The sequence below is a fragment of the Sceloporus occidentalis genome, unplaced genomic scaffold, assembly GCF_023333645.1.
Source record: "Sceloporus occidentalis isolate IW3139 unplaced genomic scaffold, rSceOcc1.0.p SCAF_322, whole genome shotgun sequence".
NCBI lineage: Eukaryota > Metazoa > Chordata > Lepidosauria > Squamata > Phrynosomatidae > Sceloporus > Sceloporus occidentalis.
The window spans coordinates 254,241-272,722 of NW_028317302.1; the positions used below are offsets into that span (position 1 = coordinate 254,241).

The 18,482-nt window shown below is 55.7% G+C and overlaps 1 protein-coding gene across 2 annotated transcripts; it reads left to right on the forward strand.

The window, feature by feature from the left end:
* Positions 1-202: 202 nt before the first annotated feature.
* LOC149274587 (tripartite motif-containing protein 3-like) lies at positions 203-6,945 on the forward strand. 2 transcript variants are annotated; one of them, XM_089505302.1, is made up of 11 exons: positions 203-315; positions 1,200-1,434; positions 1,533-1,684; positions 1,994-2,174; positions 2,863-3,586; positions 3,904-4,007; positions 4,120-4,287; positions 4,646-4,826; positions 6,216-6,286; positions 6,442-6,582; positions 6,793-6,945. In XM_089505302.1, exons 1-11 carry the CDS (start codon positions 203-205, stop codon positions 6,943-6,945), a joined length of 2,223 nt encoding a protein of 740 aa, XP_089361428.1. The 2 variants fall into 2 exon arrangements, with proteins under 2 accessions (XP_089361428.1, XP_089361429.1); XM_089505303.1 differs by having other exon boundaries at positions 215-315; positions 4,646-4,807; positions 6,209-6,286.
* The last annotated feature ends 11,537 nt before the right edge of the window (positions 6,946-18,482 follow it).

Below are 18,482 nucleotides of genomic sequence, written 5' to 3' on the forward strand. Positions count from 1 at the left end.
CTCTCTCTCTCTCTCTCTCTCTCTGCGCGCTCTCTCTCTCTCTCTCTCTCTCTGCGCGCGCTCTCTCTCTCTCGCCCTGCGCTCTCTCTCTCTCGCTCTCTCTCTCTGTGGCCCTGCGCGCTCTCGCAGTCTGACCCGTAACTGGCGTCTGTGTTTCTGTCTCCCAGTGCGAAGCCGATTGGTGAGTTTTTTCCCCGTCGTCATGGCGAGCCCCGTGGTGCGTCAGATCGATAAGCAGTTCCTGGTGTGCAGCATCTGTCTGGAGAGATATCACGTCCCCAAGGTCCTGCCGTGTCTGCACACCTTCTGCGAGAGGTAAGAGCCCGGCGGCCACGAGGGGGGATGGTCTTGGGTGGAAAGGGGGGTGGTGTGTGTGAGAGGGCGCAGAATGGTCTTTGATGGAGGGTGCTGGGTGCGGAATGGTCTTGGGCGGCGGGGGGTCGTGTGTGTGTGTGTGTGTGTGTGGGGCGGGGGGCGCTGGGTGCGGAGTGGTCTTGGTGAGGGATTGTGTGTGGGGTGCTGGGTGCGGAATGGTCTTGGGCGGCGGGGGGGGTGCTGTGTGGGGCGGGGGGTGCTGGGTGCGGAGTGGTCTTGGTGGGGGATTGTGTGTGGGATGGGGGTGCTGAGTGCGGAATGGTCTTGGGCGGCGGGGGAGGGTGCTGTGTGTGTGTGTATGTGTGTGTGGGGCGGGGGGCGCTGGGTGCGGAATGGTCTTGGGGGGTTGTGTGTGGGGCGGGGGGTGCTGTGTGTGTGGGGCGGAATGGTCTTGGGGGGGTTGTGTGTGTGTGTGTGTGGGGGGGGGGGTGCTGGGTGCGGAATGGTCTTGGGGGGTTGTGTGTGGGCCGGGGGGTGCTGGGTGCGGAATGGTCTTCGGGGGGTTGTGTGTGGGGCGGGGGGTGCTGGGTGCGGAATGGTCTTGGGGGGTTGTGTGTGGGGCGGGGGGTGCTGTGTGTGTGGGGCGGAATGGTCTTGGGGGGGTTGTGTGTGTGTGTGTGTGTGTGTGTGGGGGGGGGGGGGGTGCTGGGTGCGGAATGGTCTTGGGGGGTTGTGTGTGGGCCGGGGGGTGCTGGGTGCGGAATGGTCTTCGGGGGGTTGTGTGTGGCGGGGGGTGCTGGGTGCGGAATGGTCTTGGGGGGGCCGTGCAGCATCTGGTGGGGAGGGGACACAAAGTGTCATCGGGTCTGTTTGCCCCCCTTCAGGTGTCTCCAGAGCTACATCCCCCCCCAGAGTCTGACCCTGTCCTGCCCCGTGTGCCGCCAGACCTCCATCTTACCCGAGCGGGGCGTCTCTGCCCTGCAGAACAACTTCTTCATCACAAACCTCATGGAGGTTCTGCAGCGGAGTCCTGAGAGCGGCCGCCAGGAGCAGAGCGTTCTGCAGAGCGATGGCCCCTCGTGCGGAACCCCCCTGTCCTGCCCCAACCACCAGGGGAAGGTGAGAAGTGCCCCTGTAGTAGAAGTAGTAGTAGTAGTGCTTCCCTTGCCCGGCGTCCCTGCAGCGCTCACCCACCCCCCCTCTTGCGTTTCTTGCAGACCATGGAGTATTACTGCGGCTCGTGCGAGACGGCCATGTGCGCGGAGTGCACGGAGGGGGAGCACCGCGAGCACCGCACCGTGCCCCTCGGGGATGTTCTAGAGCAGCACAAAGCGTCGCTCCGGAGCCAGCTCGAGAGCATAAAGAGCAGGTAAACCGGGGGGTTATTGTAAGCGTGGGAGGGCGTGTGGGCGGAGTCTATGTCCCCGCCCCATGCGGAGCCCCGATAACCTCTCCGGAGCCAGCGCTCAGGGGGTATCTACCATGTACATAGAAACTTTATCTGCCCCACTTAGTCTGCTGTAGAGACTCAGACCTTAATCCGTTGTTGGTCTCACTGTATTACCCTCTACCACCTCTGCTGGGAGGCTGTTCCACTTATCTACCCCTCCCCGAATGTAGTGAGTGTGCATCAGATTGCCTCCCCCAGGGAGTGTGACATGTCCTCCTTTCCCTCCAGGATCCCTCAGCTGACCTCGGCGATCGACCTTGTGAGTGAGATCAGTCGCCAGCTGAGTGAGAGGAAGAGCGCGGCGGTCAACGAGATTTGCATCACCTTCGAGGAGTTGGAGCAAGCGCTGCAGCACCGGAAGAGCTGGTTACTGCAGGATCTGGAGGCCATCTGCATCAGCAAGCAGAAGGTGAGGTTGGAGGTCGTCCTCGAATACCAGGGGGGCAATTGGTAAAAGGGGCAGATGGAGGCTCTCTAGAGACACCTCTGCCAGCAATGCCCCTCCACAGCATGCATGGGAAGAAGTGTCCCTGGGGCCTCTCGCCCCTATCGCCTGCACGGGTGCCCCCCCCAGGTCTTCGAGCCCTTGCCGCCCACACAGGTGCCCCCCCCGCGGGTCCTCTCGCCCCTGACGCCCGCATAGTTGCCCCCAGGCCTTGCTGCCATCAGAGTCAGATGGAACCTCCTCCATTCCCATATTTATTTCTTTATACCCCTATCTGGTGACAAAGCACTTCTGTGACGGGGCATCGGATCTGCCCTGTAATCTGGCAACTAAATTGGGGCGCCCCGCAAATAATGTTTGAATAAGAAAGCGGCCGGCACTTCCCTGTCCTGTCATTATAGGGCCCCGTCAGACAGCGGCCTCACGCTGGGGCACTATTGGTGGTGTCAGGTCCTGTGAGTATAGGGCCCCGTCAGACAGCGGCCTCAGGTTGGGCACTATTGGTGGTGTCAGGTCCTGTGAGTATAGGGCCCCGTCAGACAGCGGCAGTACCCGACGGCAGTGCTATTCTTGGGTTACACATTTGCCCCATGCAGACCCCCCGGGACCTCCCGCTGGTAACACGCTGCCATGTTCCTTCTTCTTTCCAAAGGTCCTACAAGCTCAGCTTTCCTCTTTGCGCCAAGGTCTAGACAACATGGAGAGCAGCGTGCGTTTCACGGAGCAGGCCCTGGGCCACGGCTCGGAGACGGAGGTCCTGCTGGTGAGGAAGCAGATGAGCGAGCGGCTGAACGAGTTGGCCTCCCGGGACTTCCCTCTGTATCCGCAGCAGAACCCTCAGCTGGAGTTTCGAGCGGAGACCGAGGGGCTGCGGCGATCCCTTCAGAACCTGGGCGCCCTGCTGACCACCAGCGCCGTCGCGCATGCCTCCGTGGCCACGGGGGAAGGTCTGCGGCAGGCTCTGGTGGGACACCAGACTTCTGTGACCATCACCACTAAAGATAAGGACGGGGAGTTGGTCCGAAGCGGCAATGCCAACCTTCAAGCCCACCTGACCGGCCCTGATGGGGGGGCACAAGAAGGAGAGGTGACGGACAATAAGAATGGGACTTATGAGGTGCAGTATACCCCGCGCCAAGAAGGCGAGCATCATCTGTCTCTGCGCCTGTATGGGCAGCCCTTGCGCGGCAGTCCATTCAAAGTGCGAGCCGTGAAGCCCGGGGACGTCCCGGCCTCCCCCGAAGACGTCAAACGCAGGGTGAAATCTCCCAGCGGGGGGCACATCCGGCAGAAAGCTGTGAGGCGGCCCTCCAGCATGTACAGCACCAACAAGAAGAAGGAGAACCCCATCGAGGACGAGATGATCCTGAGAGTGGGTGAGACTCTAACGGGGAGCGGTCACAGCTGTGAGCTAATGGATGGAAACGTGGCAGGAGGAGAGAGAACTTGGTGGGGAGGAATAATCCTGCAGATCCCGAGAATGAGAGGCTGCTTGGGCTCTGTATTTTGGGTATAGATCGGCCACTTTTCCCAAATCTTACAGATCTGTTGAAGGAAGAGAAGGTGTTATTATATTCTGAGAGGGTGAACGTGGGGTCTGTGCGGACCCCCGCGGCAGGACACGTTTTTACCGCGATGGGGGGGGGTTTCTTCCTAACGTCTCATCTTCTCCTTAATTTTTTCCGCCTCTCAGGGGCTCGCGGCCGGGACAAAGGAGAATTCTCCAATCTGCAGGGAATCTCCGCCTCTGGAAACAACCGGATTGTGGTGGCCGACAGCAACAACCAGTGCATCCAGGTAACCTCTGCCGGCGCCGCCGCCCGCCTGCCTAAAGCCCCCTCGCTCCCTCCGCACTGTTATACTCCAAGTGCCCTTCCCCCGACCCACTCCTCTCCTTTGTTCCATGCAGGTATTCTCCAATGAAGGGCAGTTTAAGTTGCGCTTTGGGGTACGCGGCAGGTCCCCAGGGCAGCTCCAGCGTCCCACGGGGGTGGCCGTGGATATGAATGGTGACATCATTGTGGCCGATTATGACAACCGCTGGGTCAGCATTTTCTCGCCAGAGGGCAAGTTTAAGGTAGTTGCACCATGCTGTGTAATGCATGCTATGCGTGGCTGGGGCGAACCCCGCTGGAAACACAACGTTTTTGCCAACACTGGCTTTCTGGCGTGGGGCACGCGATCCACCGCCCAGCCTGGCTGTAAACCTGGACATCCTGCGTGCCGCTGGCCTCCCCGATGCTCCGTCTCGGCCGTGGAGTCTTGAGTTGTTGGGGAGATCTCGTGGATTTCTGCCCGATGTCGTCCTCCGTCGCCCAGTCCTGTCTCCTCTCGCCTCTCTGATTATTTTTCATGCATGTTCCTCCCTGCTTTAATCATCCGCCGGGGTTTCATCCGTTACTTTTCTTCATCCCATTTGTTTTGTCCGCCTTTAGAACAAAGTTGGTGTTGGACGTCTCATGGGTCCTAAAGGGGTGGCCGTGGATCGGAACGGGCACCTGATTGTGGTGGATAACAAGTCCTGCTGCATCTTCATCTTCCAGTCCAACGGGAAACTCGTTGGCCGATTTGGAGGCCGCGGACCTGGAGACAAGCAGCAGCCCGGGAGCCTGGACGGTAACGCCGCGAAAATACTGGGGGAGAGGGAGCGGTGACGCCATCAGGGGGACGGGAGAGGGAGCTGTGACGCCATCAGGGGATGGGAGAGGGAACTGTGACGCCATCAGGGGATGGGAGAGGGAGCTGTGACGCCATCAGGGGATGGGAGAGGGAGCTGTGACGCCATCAGGGGATGGGAGAGGGAGCTGTGACGCCATCAGGGGAATGGGAGAGGGAGCTTGTGACGCCATCAGGGGGATGGGAGAGGGAGCTGTGACGCCATCAGGGGGACGGGAGGGGGAGCTGTGACGCCATCAGGGGGACGGGAGAGGGAGCTGTGACGCCATCAGGGGATGGGAGAGGGAGCTGTGACGCCATCAGGGGGAAGCTGTGACGCCATCAGGGGGACGGGAGAGGGAGCTGTGACGCCATCAGGGGGACGGGAGAGGGAGCTGTGACGCCATCAGGGGGACGGGAGAGGGAGCTGTGACGCCATCAGGGGGACGGGAGAGGGAGCTGTGATGCCATCAGGGGGACGGGAGAGGGAGCTGTGACGCCATCAGGGGGACGGGAGAGGGAGCTGTGACGCCATCGGGATGGGAGAGGGAGCTGTGAAGCCATCAGGGGGACGGGAGAGGGAGCTGTGACGCCATCAGGGGGACGGGAGAGGGAGCTGTGACGCCATCAGGGGGACGGGAGAGGGAGCTGTGACGCCATCAGGGGGACGGGAGAGGGAGCTGTGACGCCATCGGGATGGGAGAGGGAGCTGTGAAGCCATCAGGGGGACGGGAGAGGGAGCTGTGACGCCATCAGGGGGACGGGAGAGGGAGCTGTGACGCCATCAGGGGGACGGGAGAGGGAGCTGTGACGCCATCAGGGGGACGGGAGAGGGAGCTGTGACGCCATCAGGGGGACGGGAGAGGGAGCTGTGACGCCATCGGGATGGGAGAGGGAGCTGTGAAGCCATCAGGGGGACGGGAGAGGGAGCTGTGACACCATCAGGGGACTACTAAGCGTTGGGTGGTGCGAATCGCGTCTGTGAAGCCAGCGGGTGTGAAAGATGGTGCTTCGTGGGCGTTTGCTCTTTCGCCGTCAAACTTGGGTGGGCGGCGCAGAATTCTGCGTTCCTGGAGGGTCTTCTATATGAACCAAAACTGATGGGGTGGGAACGGCCCAGGTCTCCCATATTTTGGTGTGGATCTTCTCCCCGCCCCGTTCCTGTCCAGGTTGTAGGGTCCGTGGTTTGGGAGTCAGACCATAATCGTCGTGAGATAATGGGCAAACTGGATGATTTACAGGAAATAATGACCTGCTCTATGGGTGACCGATCCGTTTGGCCGGGACGCTCTGTATCGGGGGGAGTCACGGGGTCGCGGGACGTCTGTTAATCGTTCTGTTTTTTCATAGGTCCGCACTTTGTGGCCGTTAATAACAAGAATGAAATTATAGTCACCGATTTTCACAACCACTCAGTCAAGGTGAGTATAGAGTTCTATACGTTCCCTGTCAATGCTCCTTTAAGTCTCTTTCTGTCATGTTTTAGTCTGTGGCCCGCATGACCCTCTGACCTCCCTCTGACCTCCCCCTCTTCCTCTGACCTCCCTCTGACCATTTTCTTACCCCCCTACCCTAGGTATACAGCGCAGATGGAGAGTTTCTGCATAAGTTTGGCTCCCACGGCGAGGGCAATGGACAGTTTAATGCCCCCACTGGAGTTGCAGTGGATTCCAACGGAAACATTATTGTGGCCGATTGGGGCAACAGCAGAATCCAGGTAAGGGGGTGCGCCCCCGAATGACAGGGGGGTCATCCACCAGAAGGGCAGAGGAGATTTAATGATGATAAATGTGAGAGATGTTATAACAGTATAGTGGGATATTGGGGGGGTAACACCATGCGGGTCTGGGGTAATATTACTGGAGGCCTCCTCGTTCATGTCCTCCCACCTCACTTTCTTCTGCCTTTTACTCCGTGTATCTTTCAGGTGTTCGACAGCTCTGGCTCCTTCTTGTCCTACATAAACACCATGGCTGATCCTCTGTATGGGCCCCAGGGCTTGGCCCTCACCTCTGATGGCCATGTGGTGGTGGCAGATTCTGGCAATCACTGCTTCAAAGTTTACCGATACCTCCAGTGATTTTTGGGGTGGCGGAGAAGGCGTTGGCAGCCCCCAGTCCGCTCTTCTCCGTCCGGCGCGCTCTGTACAAATGAAGTTCCCTGTCTGCACTCAGCCTGAAGTGATGTTACCTTTGTGTGTTCTCCAAGCCACCTGAGCTTCTCCCGGTGCCAGCCGCGGCCTCTACCCACCCTGCAGGGCTCTGTGCCAACTCAGCTTCTCCTGGTGCCCGCCGCGGCCTCTACCCACCCTGCGGGACTCTGTGCCAACTCAGCTTCTCCTGGTGCCCGCCGCGGCCTCTACCCACCCTGCGGGACTCTGTGCCAGTTCAGCTTCTCCCGGTGCCCGCCATGGCCTCTACCCACCCTGCGGGGCTCTGTGCCAGCTCAGTTTCTCCCGGTGCCCGCCGCGGCCTCTACCCACCCTGCGGGGCTCTGTGCCAGCTCAGCTTCTCCTGGTGCCCGCCACGGCCTCTACCCACCCTGCGGGGCTCTGTGCCAGCTCAGCTTCTCCCGGTGCCTGCCATGGCCTCTACCCACCCTGCGGGGCTCTGTGCCAGCTCAGCTTCTCCTGGTGCCAGCCACGGCCTCTACCCACCCTGCGGGGCTCTGTGCCATCTCAGCTTCTCCCGGTGCCTGCCGCGGCCTTTACCCACCCTGCGGGGCTCTGTGCCAGCTCAGCTTCTCCTGGTGCCAGCCACGGCCTCTACCCATCCTGCGGGGCTCTGTGCAGCACTTTGTGGAAATGCTAATTTTAGGATTTTTGTTACATGCTGCACCCCAGTCCTGCCATGGCATTGTCGTGGCCGTGCTCCGTAACCTCGGCCTAACCCACCCTGGACCTGTATCTGACATTAGCCATAGTGAAGATGTGACGAGGCGCATGCTCGGTTTCATCGTCCAAGTTCTCACCTCTTGCTATGAACGCGGGAGAAGGTTAGTGCCGTTTACCCCTTGGCGGCTCTCTTGGCAATGGTTTACAGACATGGTTTCCTCCTCGTCGATGGAGCTGATGTCCTGCTCGCGGAGCCATGGCCGGTATAATAAGTGCTCCTTCTCATCGCTGCGGCCAGCGCGCCTCCGATGCGGATTCCTTAACGCCCTGTCGGCCACGTCATCGCTCCGTGGGGTAAATAGCTCACCAAAATCTACCGCATTTGCCCACAAAGGGAGAAGCTCGCTGAAGAGTTCATCCGGCTCATTGGTCGGGTTCCTGGCAGTGGCCGCCGGGCCTGGATTGGTCCCTCTACCGCGTTTCCTCTTTTATGGATCTGCGTCCCCACCAATGAATACGACTTCTTCGTCGATGTCCCTGTTTCACGTCGCCCCGCATGTCTGCTATGACTTCTTAATCACACACCTCGCCCCGAGGCAAGGGGGCAAATACAGAGACCCGGACCGGGTGTCTGAAGGGGCATCGAGCTGCCAGCCGGCGTATTTTTGGTTGATAGGAGGGGGCGAACAGATTGTCCACGAAGAAACTTCCCCGGTCACCTGCCCTTTTCCCCTAAAAGCCGCACAGTCACAGCGTCTCCCCTCTTTACACAGGGTACCCCAAACAGGGCAGTGTGTGAATGGGTGGGTCTCTTTTGGGACGTACGGCCCCCCCGGGGGCCCGTTTGGGAGTTGCACTTTAAGTTACGGTTTAGTTGTTGCTTTTAGTATGTTTTATCAGCACGTTGCTGGGAAGCGTCCCAATGATGTGGAGCGATGTGGGGATCACCACTGGCATCGTACGCTTTGTGCCAAATAATGCTCAGCCAATCACAGCTCAGCGGGACCCAGGGCGTCACCCAACCGCGCAGAAGGCTCCTTGTAGGGGTATCTGGTTCCTATGAATGTTGGGGGTGTCTAACCTGGAGTCGGCTTCTCGGCTGCTCTGATTTCTGTTGTTTTTTTTTTAATGTAATTGGTTTTTTTTATAATTTTTTTATTGTATTTTTTTTTACGGTTGTTTATTTTGTACACTGAGAGTTTATGCTTTGAATGTAATTTCTAGTTCTTCGCTCCGAGCACACAGGACGAGATACGACGAACGTCCGGGACACACAGGGTTACTGTCCGCGCTCTTAACCCTTTATGGAGTTGCATCTTCAATCATCAAGGAGAGTTTGCGCTGTGGGCGGAGTTTGCCAGCGGTGCTGCGTTTACATTGGCTAACGATTTGTTTGCTGCTGTCACTCTGGGTGTTGACGCTCGGCCTCCATTACTCGGGACAACCTGCCATTCGATATCACATGTTGCGTGTGCATCTCTCCCGTGTACACACAGGTCTGATGAGGGTCTTCTCTACTGCTGCCCCTATAGCTGCCCCATCATCATCCCCTAGCCGCTCTAGTATCAGGAATTGCCCTTTGCAGCTCCAGCTCCGCACTTACTGGGAGGATCAGCGCTTTGCGTAAGAAGAAGTGTAGGACTTGTTATCGCATGTGAGGAATGGTGGGACGCCGGTGACGGAGAGAGGGTCTTAGCGGACAGTATGCGCATCAGAGGGGGGGGGGGTTCTTATTAAACATACACGAGGCAGGGTAGGGAGTAAAAGAAGAGAGAGACTGTGCATGACGAGAAGGACGGAGAGCGAGAGAGCTTTGGGATAGCGGTGTGAAGGGTGGGGGCCGGAATCGGGGCTCCTCCATCTCCTGCTCTTTGAATTGGTGGCAGACCCCCTCAGCTGCATCCCCCCGGTATGGAGCCTCAGCCGGCCCCCTCGCACCGTTTCCGGGGCGGAGTGAATATATGAATGTAGTTGCAGAGACAGACCAGCAGGGGGCAGCATTTTGCCATCAGTTTCTACCCCGTTGCGTGGTAATTAAACGGCGGCTCCTGGACGCGAATCGGAAAAAATTAAACGTTTATGGGTTTTGCTGTGGGTTACATCGCGGCTTTGCCTGTAGGCTCAATAAAACTAATACAGTGTAGCGTGTTTATATGTGTGTGTAACGTGGCACCTGCTCCACGCGTGACGAACATTGCGTGTGCTGCTTCTGAGACGGGCCCTGCTCTCTATGTTTAATTTTCATCATATTATCCGTTACAATAATACAGAATAATGAGTGACAGGGCGTACATGTTCACAGCCTCCCTCCTGTCAGTAGTTATAGTGAGAACGAGTTCCCTCCGTGTGCCCTAAAGCTCTCCCCCTCCCCCGGTGCGGATCACCGCTGGGTGGGAGGAGCCGCTCTGACTGGATTAATCCGGTAATCTCCTGCTGTAGAGCAGCTCCTCTCTGCTGGGTCTGACGGCTCCTCAAATAACCCGTGCGGCCTGTGAGCCCCGGGGTAATGGCAGCTTAGATACTACTAATCAGGTAAATCTACCACAGGATGGGGGTCTCAGGGGCCCCTAACACTGCGGGGCATTGGCTCCATGTACCCCTACATGTATTATATACATACATAATACTCAATGGGGCAGAGCCAGTGGCAGCAAAACAGATAGCTTTGCACTGAAGTGTGTGTGTGTGTACATGGTGGAGTTTGCCAACATTAACCTGGTTAGTAGTTCTACTGCAACTCACAGTTTAGTTAATTCAGCCCCCAGCGTCAGGGCTGCCATTTGTGAATGACGTACCGGCTGGAGGAGAAAGCGCCGGCTTTCCGTGGACAGAGACTCTCAGGAATGGATCTGTTAACGGTCCCGGTTCCAGCGATGTTGTTATACCCGATGCCATCAAAACAAAATAATTCAGAAAAATAATATCCCCTTTATTAGATCCATTTACAAATCACCTTTTCATTCGCAGACACCAAACGCCATGAAAACCAGTTATACAGCCTTCTAACGAACGGTTTTCACAGAGTTATCCGCATGGCACGCCGGCCATAATCAAAGCCGAGTGAATCCAGACGATACCAGCGTCTACGTGTATTGTACCCTAATAAATAAAATGGGGGCTTGGCCGACCCGCCAGAAGAATCCGGTTAATGCGTCTTTTCAAAAAAAATTCCCCAAGTCTTTAAAAAGTGCTTTGCTCTCAGGCGACATCGTGCAGACAGGCCGCCCCAGGACAGGACGGCTCCCGCTTCTCCAAGTAACAAAATCGTGTTCCATACATTCCAATAATATTAAAATACATCCCCTCTCAGACGTGCGACGACTACCTCGCGGTCATCTACGTTCCTGGAATTAACGAAGGAGAAGATGAGAATCCCATCTTTGTCTTGTATTAAAGGTTAAGCGTTGGGTGCAGAGTATGGGGTCTTCAGATCAGAGGCGAGTCCTTGTGCCATGGATGTGGCTGTTCATCCAGTTCCCTGACTGTGACTCCACTTTTTGATGTCCTCCCCCTCAGGAATTTCCATGGGGAAGGTTCGATCGCCCACCTCAAATCCTGACATCCTCAGTGCGTGCTAAGCGATTCACACCAAACTACTTTGGGGAACGTCGCACAGTTTCAAAACGTCTGAAGAAGTTGGTGAGCGCTGAAGTTTCACTTCCCCCTCGTGGGGAATCCTCCACCACAGAAATAATAGGGGGCTCTGGACTCCTAAGGCTACCCCTCCTTTGAAAAAGCCCCCCCAAACGAAATGAAGTGGGAGACTCCAATGTAGGCGAGGAAGGACCCCTCTGTGACGCATCCGCAGCACAGACTTTCACAGTTCGGTTGAATGAGGAACTGTTGGGCGTACATGGCGATGAATGGGGAGCAATTTCAGACTCTGCATTTTGGGGTGTTGGAGTCATGATATGTTCAGCAGAAGCAGCCATTGGAGCAGGCTGCGCAAAGCTCTCCTCTCTATAGGGGAGGCAAGTAAGCGTGTGGCGTCTGTTTATCTTTCCTGGGGTGTCTAGCTCTCCATCTCCCTCTGGACTGCTTTTACGTGGTCTTCTCAACCCATGAGTCTTCTTTGTATCTGAAGGGAGGTCCTCCTCCTCCATTATGGGCTCTCTGGGGATGGAGCTTGAGGCACTTGGTGGAGAGTTGAGATACTCTGTAGAATGAGCACGAGGAAGAGGACGCGGAGTCCTACCCGTCCGGCCTCGACGAGGAATACGGAGCAGTAAGAATTCCAGTTCCACGTCCTGAAGGTCCTTGTCATGCAAAGAACAACTGGCAATGGAGCGGCGCTTTTCTAAGCGTTCCTTGCGGTGCTCGGCCTTCTCCCGCTCCTTATTCTCCTGTGTGGTGTGAGAGATAGAGGCGTAAATCAGGGACATAAAGGCAAGTGACATTATGCAGGACTCCTGGTGGATCGGGGAGACACATTCTGCAGATGGTACCTGAACAGCAGCCAGAAACTTGGCACAGAACGCGCTGAATACCAGACACATCTCTTCAAGCCTGAAGATGGACTCGTCCTCACAGAAAAATTCCATCAGAGCACGACGGACGTCTCTTAGCTGTTGCAACGACCCAAGAACCTCCCGGAGCTCCATCTCTGCGACCTGGAACACGGAGAAAACATGTTATGAGCCGTGCTAAAGTATCTCTTATTACTTTTAAGAGGCCCGTGTGTCATGCGCACCTGCAGGAAGGGCTCCATCTCATGCTGCAGGTCTGGCTGGTCCCTGAGAGCCTCGTGAGTGCGGCTCAGTTTCTGCATTAGGGTCTCCAAGTCACTCTCCACCTCCTGAGAAGTGATTCTTTAGAAATAGATTGAGACGTAAGAATATCAGCAAAAAAAAAAATTAAGAAAAAAAAAACCCCAAAAGGAAACGGGGAGATTGGAGGATCGTTCGGCTCGAAGGAGTTGCAGGGGGAAGTTTCAACAGGCAGGAGATGGGAGTAGATGACAGCCGGACCATGGAGAATAAGAAGCAATCGGCCATTTGTTCTGCCCAGGGATGCACATTACAGAACCGATGTTTCAGCGTAACGTAGAATGCCCTGAGCATTTCATTGAGGTAATGGCTACCATCACACCAGGGGGTCTCACCTCGATGCCTGGTTGATATGCGGCAGCTTCTCGGGGAAGGTCATCAGGGATGGATTGTTCTTCTCTGCTTCCTGTATGTGAGACAGTCAAGGGTTAATCGGGAGCAGTCACCACTCGACCCGTCTGTTTACAGCAGGCAAAACTAGTGACTGCTCGTAATCAAGCCTCGGTGGTCTCTTAGATCCAGGCTGTCACATGCCTCTTACTGCACCGACGAGGTGATCTCAGGAGCCGAGATCGCTGGCAGCCTGGGGCAATTCTCTGATCATTCTATAGCCCCAACAAACAAAGCCTGCCTGAGCCAATCAGAATGTAAACAGGGAAAAGATAATTTAATGGGGAGGAAAAATCCTGCAGATCCCGAGATAAGATTCATAAAATAAGATTAAAATCTAATAATCTTAACCCGGTTTAACCATCTGGTTAAATGGACAGAGACCATCAACAAAACATTTTCCCCGGGGTCCCAGCTTTAACCCCCGGGCCCATTGCCTCTCATCCTCACCTTGGCTACAAAGTGCATCAGGTTGACTCCTGGTTTATTTGCTTTTGTATCAGCCAGTTTTAGGAGGGAACTCATCCGAAAACCCAGCGCGCTCCCCGCGTATCCGCCCTGGGAAGCAAAGCCATGAAGGTCTGGGTAAAAGAATAGTGTACTGAGGAGGTAAAAGAATAGTGTACTGAGGGGGTAAGAGCATGTCGGTGGGTAATAGGTTGAAAGGAGGGTATGGAGGCTCTCGGGGTACAGCAGGCCCCCCACGTACATACCGCATTCATGTAGTTTCCAGCTTTCAGCACCAGATGTATCACGGTGTGCAATTCCTCGCACTGCAGGAGCTCTGCAAACGCACAACAACCAGTGGGAAAGTGGTACTGGAACAGAACTGCCCCCGCAGCTCTGCGCTACCCCAACCTCATTGCCGCCCCCACAGCCCAGCGCTACCCCAACCTCATTGCCACCCCCACAGCTCCACACTATCCCAACCTCATTGCCCCCCCCACAACTCAGCGCTACCCCAACCTCATTGCCGCCCCCACAGCCCAGCGCTACCCCAACCTCATTGCCGCCCCCACAGCTCCACGCTACCCCAACCTCATTGCCGCCCCCACAGCTCCACGCTACCCCAACCTCATTGCCGCCCCCACAGCTCCACGCTACCCCAACCTCATTGCCGCCCCCACAGCTCCACGCTACCCCAACCTCATTGCCGCCCCCACAGCTCCGCGCTACCCCAACCTCATTGCCGCCCCCACAGCTCCGCGCTACCCCAACCTCATTGCCGCCCCCACAGCTCCGCGCTACCCCAACCTCATTGCCGCCCCCACAGCTCCACGCTACCCCAACCTCATTGCCGCCCCCACAGCTCCACGCTACCCCAACCTCATTGCCGCCCCCACAGCTCCACGCTACCCCAGCCTCATTGCCGCCCCCACAGCTCCACGCTACCCCAACCTCATTGCCGCCCCCACAGCTCCACGCTACCCCAACCTCATTGCCGCCCCCACAGCTCCACGCTACCCCAGCCTCATTGCTGCCCCCACAGCTCCACGCTACCCCAACCTCATTGCTGCCCCCACAGCTCCACGCTACCCCAACCTCATTGCTGCCCACACAACTCAGCGCTACCCCACCCTCATTGCCGCCCCCCACAGCCCAGCGCTCCCCGACCTCATTGCTTCCCCCACAGCTCCACGCTACCCCAACCTTATTGCTGCCCCCACAGCTCCGCGTTACCCCAACCTCATTGCCGCCCCCACAGCTCCGCGCTACCCCAACCTCATTGCTGCCCCCACAGCTCCGCGCTACCCCAACCTCATTGCCGCCCCCACAGCTCCGCGCTACCCCAACCTTATTGCTGCCCCCACAACTCCGCGCTACCCCAACCTCATTGCTGCCTCCACAGCTCCGCGCTACCCCAACCACATTGCTGCCCCACAGCTCCACGCTACCCCAACCTCATTGCCCCCACCTGTAGCTCCTGCTGTCTGGATCTGCACCGCCTGCTTTAGGGAGTTCAGATGGGGAAAGAATTCCTCCTTCAGGATCATCACCTGCAGACGCTGATGGAAACTGCAAGAGAAACGTGGGAGATTTACTTTGGGGCTCTCAGGGAGAAGGGGCAGAAAGTTTCTCCCAACTGCCCCTGTGTAGTTTGGCCAGTCGCTCTCCCGAAATCCCCTTTCCCCTCCCTTAATGCCCCTCTTTTCTAGGAGCTCAGAATGCTTGCTGGGTATGAGGGTATCACAAGGTTCCACGAAATGGTTCTAAACCCCCTAAAAATCCGTATAGAAATAACACTAAATGCTCTATTCAGTTACACAAACAGCCCCGCCCCAGCCAAGCCTCTAACCACACCCCCTAGAAGTGCCCCTCTTTTGCTACCGCTCACTTGCACCCACTAGGTTCTCCCAGTCTCTTAATCCTAGTATAAACGGTTAATTTTAGGTTTCCTCACCAAGGTACCTCCACCAGCAGCACGATGAACAGCTCTGGCTCCGACAGGCGGCTCCGGTCTCCTTTAAAAGCTTTGATCTTTTTCACCTGGAGGAAAAAACGAGCAGACAAACCACTTTGTCCACCTTATCCGCCATCAAATTCTAGTTTTTTACATAAAATTTTAGGTTTCCTTCAAGCGTCTGAATTCATCCCTCAAACTATCCTCACCTCATCCTTCTCGGGTAGCAGTCTTTGCAACTCGCCTAATTTCTCAGCACCAAAGTTGGATCCAACGCCTCGCCTTATGTCTTCAATCATCATTTCCACTGGCCTGGAGAAAAAATGGAGTGCAAGACAACATGGCTCACCGAGCAGTAGAGGAGAAGGATGGAGAGAACATCATCTGAGGTTGGAGGCTGAAGGTAAAGAAGATAGGGAGAAGAGGAAGGAGGGCAAGAGAGGTAAAGACAAAGGAGAGAGGATGGCTAAGGGAGAGGGACAGGTAGGAGAACGTGAAGACCATGAAATATACAGAAACACGATGAAGAACGTCGAGGAGTTTAATGCCAGGTTTACCTCTTGAACTGCTTTAGAAAGATCCCCAGGTTCATACTTTTCTTTGCATCCAGAAGAGACACCTGCGCAGAGCATAAAGCGAGAGAACCGACTGTGAGCACGAGATAATCCCAACAGAAGACAAGCCGGTACCTTACTGACGCCCACCGCGGAGGAGCCTGGGGGTCCCGGCTAGCAGATAACATCGTGATGTATCAATTAATTCATGCTGGGTGTATAGCGGGGGCATTAGTGGCAACTCATGGAGGAGGTTCTGCCCCTTTAGAGATCTCACCTAGAGTAGTGGGGATAGTTCTGAGACACCATTTTCAGAAGGATATCGACATCCTGGAGAGGAGGCTAATATGGGGAACGGTTTACAGGATAAAAATGATCAGGAGAGACGGAGGGGTCTCAATATATCCGACTTGAGGGAGAGGAGAGAGGGGGAGGTAGAGAGAGAGACACTCAAGGGAGAGAAGAGAGAGACATTAAAATACATAAAGGGTTTTAATAAACGAAAGGAAGGAAGTTGATTTCAAAGAAGGAGCAAAGAGACCAGAACCTTACACTAGAGGGTCCAGTGGAGGCTGCTCCATAGGAGCACACGCGCACGTGAACCCCAAGCGCAGAAGGAAAAAAAATTGCAAAGTTCATCAAAAATCCATTTTAATCTAATTTAGATGAAAATGGATATTTGCAAATTTTTTTTTGCTTTTGCGCATGGGGGTTCACGTGCCATGAAGCCTCCTTTCCCATGATGTAGCCTGCCTGCCAAGAAAGAGCTATGAACAGGCAGCCTTTCTTCTATCTCACTGCTGCAGCGCATGTGCGATAGAAGAAAGACCCTGTTTGGCTAAATTGCTGCTGCGCTTGGTAAAGTGCCGGGTGAGCCGCCCATTTCATCCCCATTCGCACAGTAAAGGCTGTGTGAACGGGGGAGGAGCTCCCAGCCGTCAGCACTCTCACCGCCCAGCCGGAGTCTCCCCGCCTCCCCAGTGACTGATGCGAGCGGGGAGACGGGGCTAACACAAGGTGCGAAGCGCCATTATTGTGAACCCCCGTCGGAATTATCCACCAGCCAGAGATGGAATGGAGTTTTACTTTATTGAGAGGGGGTAGAGAAGTGGGACAGCCTCCCAGCAGAAGTGGTAGAGGGTAATACAGTGAGGGAATGTAAATATGCATGGGACAGGCTTACATCTACACAAAAGCAGGCCTGGACTGGCCATCGGGCTCGGGCCGGGCCGCGCCAGGGCCGGATTGACTTAGGGGCTGATGGAGCAGCAGCTCCAGGCACCTACCTTAAAATAGGCCCAGTGAGGACCAGACTGACTGGGACTATGCGGCCTCTACGGCCGCATTAACGCAGGGCATAAGGGGCACCTGCCCCATAAGCCCGACGCAACTGCGACCAGGTCCGCCACCTTAAGGGGCCGGGAAGCCCCCACCAGGGCTGGCCTTACGGGTGTGCGGCCGCACAGGGTTTAAATTAAAACATCGGGGGGGGGAGAGCTTCATCAGCCCCTAAGTCAATCCGGCCTTGCCGCGGGCCCAGTCGCAGTTGCTGCTTGCTCCGGCAACAAGGTAAGTAGGGTGAGGGGGGTTAGATAGTTAGAAATGGGGAGAGGGGATAGATAGTGAGAGGGGGTACATATTGAGAAGTGGGGAAGGGGGTACATAGTGAAAAGGGGTACATGCAAAGATGGTACATGAAGGGTGGGCTTTAACAATAAATAAATAAATACAAATGGGCTGCTCAGGCTTAAATGCCCGGGCCTATTTTTTGTCCCAGTCCGGGCCTGCACAAAAGGTATTATGGCCTCTGGATAAGGAGAGGCCCCTGGTTGTTGGTTGTTATCCATTTGTTTTCTCCGTCAGTAACCCTACAACGTGGGTTCCAGCCATTATGTACGAAGGGAAAGGTACCAGATATCGTTCTTTTTAGAGATATAAAAGGCAGGTCCACCAGTCTCCTAGTGGGGCAAAGTTACCATGAAATTCCAAGCTTACCTCCTGCTCTGAGACGCCGGATGGGGGGCGCACCTTGAAGCTACCTCTTCCTCTTGGTTTTCGTTGTTCCTCTCGTTGGCAAAACAACTCTTCCATGTGGACGGTGTCAATCTGAAGGCTGGTCATATGTGGACCACTCGTCCACAAATTGCGTCCGACCAGCACACGCTCAGCGGGCAGAGCATCCCAATTAAAGTTGCGAAGTTTGGAGCAACGCTGATCCCCAAAACGCAGGGGAGCAGAGGTGGGGACAGGAGTCCCATCAGAGACTGGTGGGGGTAAAGGGACACTTCTTGGTGGTGGAGGTGGAAGAGAAGATACTCCAGGAAGAGGAGGGGGAAGAGGGGGTGGTGGTGGAGGAGGAAGGGGATTTCTAGAAGTTACCATGGTAACATCAGTCTCATCCATCAGCCCAAGGACAGTGAAGGGAAAGTGGATGATGGGGTTTGGATGTGTCTCAAATGGGGACTTTAGATCAGGGCATGCTCATAACAGGATCCCAACCTACAAGATGAAGAAGCAGGAGGTCACATTAGTTCATCACACAGAAGATATGCAAGGAGTTTTAAAACTGGAGACTCCACGCGTTTTCTGACAGATTTCATTCAGATGAGAGAATTTACTGAAGTGAGTAAAGTTCCCAAACATGCATTCCACTACTAAGACAAACCTACATTA

Bases quoted from the DNA above. Each gene is read 5' to 3' on its own strand.
- LOC149274587 (XM_089505302.1), top strand. From the start codon at position 203: ATGGCGAGCCCCGTGGTGCGTCAGATCGATAAGCAGTTCCTGGTGTGC. The intron at 1,435-1,532 runs GTGAGAAGTGCC...CGTTTCTTGCAG, and splicing joins GCCCCAACCACCAGGGGAAG to ACCATGGAGTATTACTGCGG. The intron at 6,583-6,792 runs GTAAGGGGGTGC...TGTATCTTTCAG, and splicing joins GGGGCAACAGCAGAATCCAG to GTGTTCGACAGCTCTGGCTC.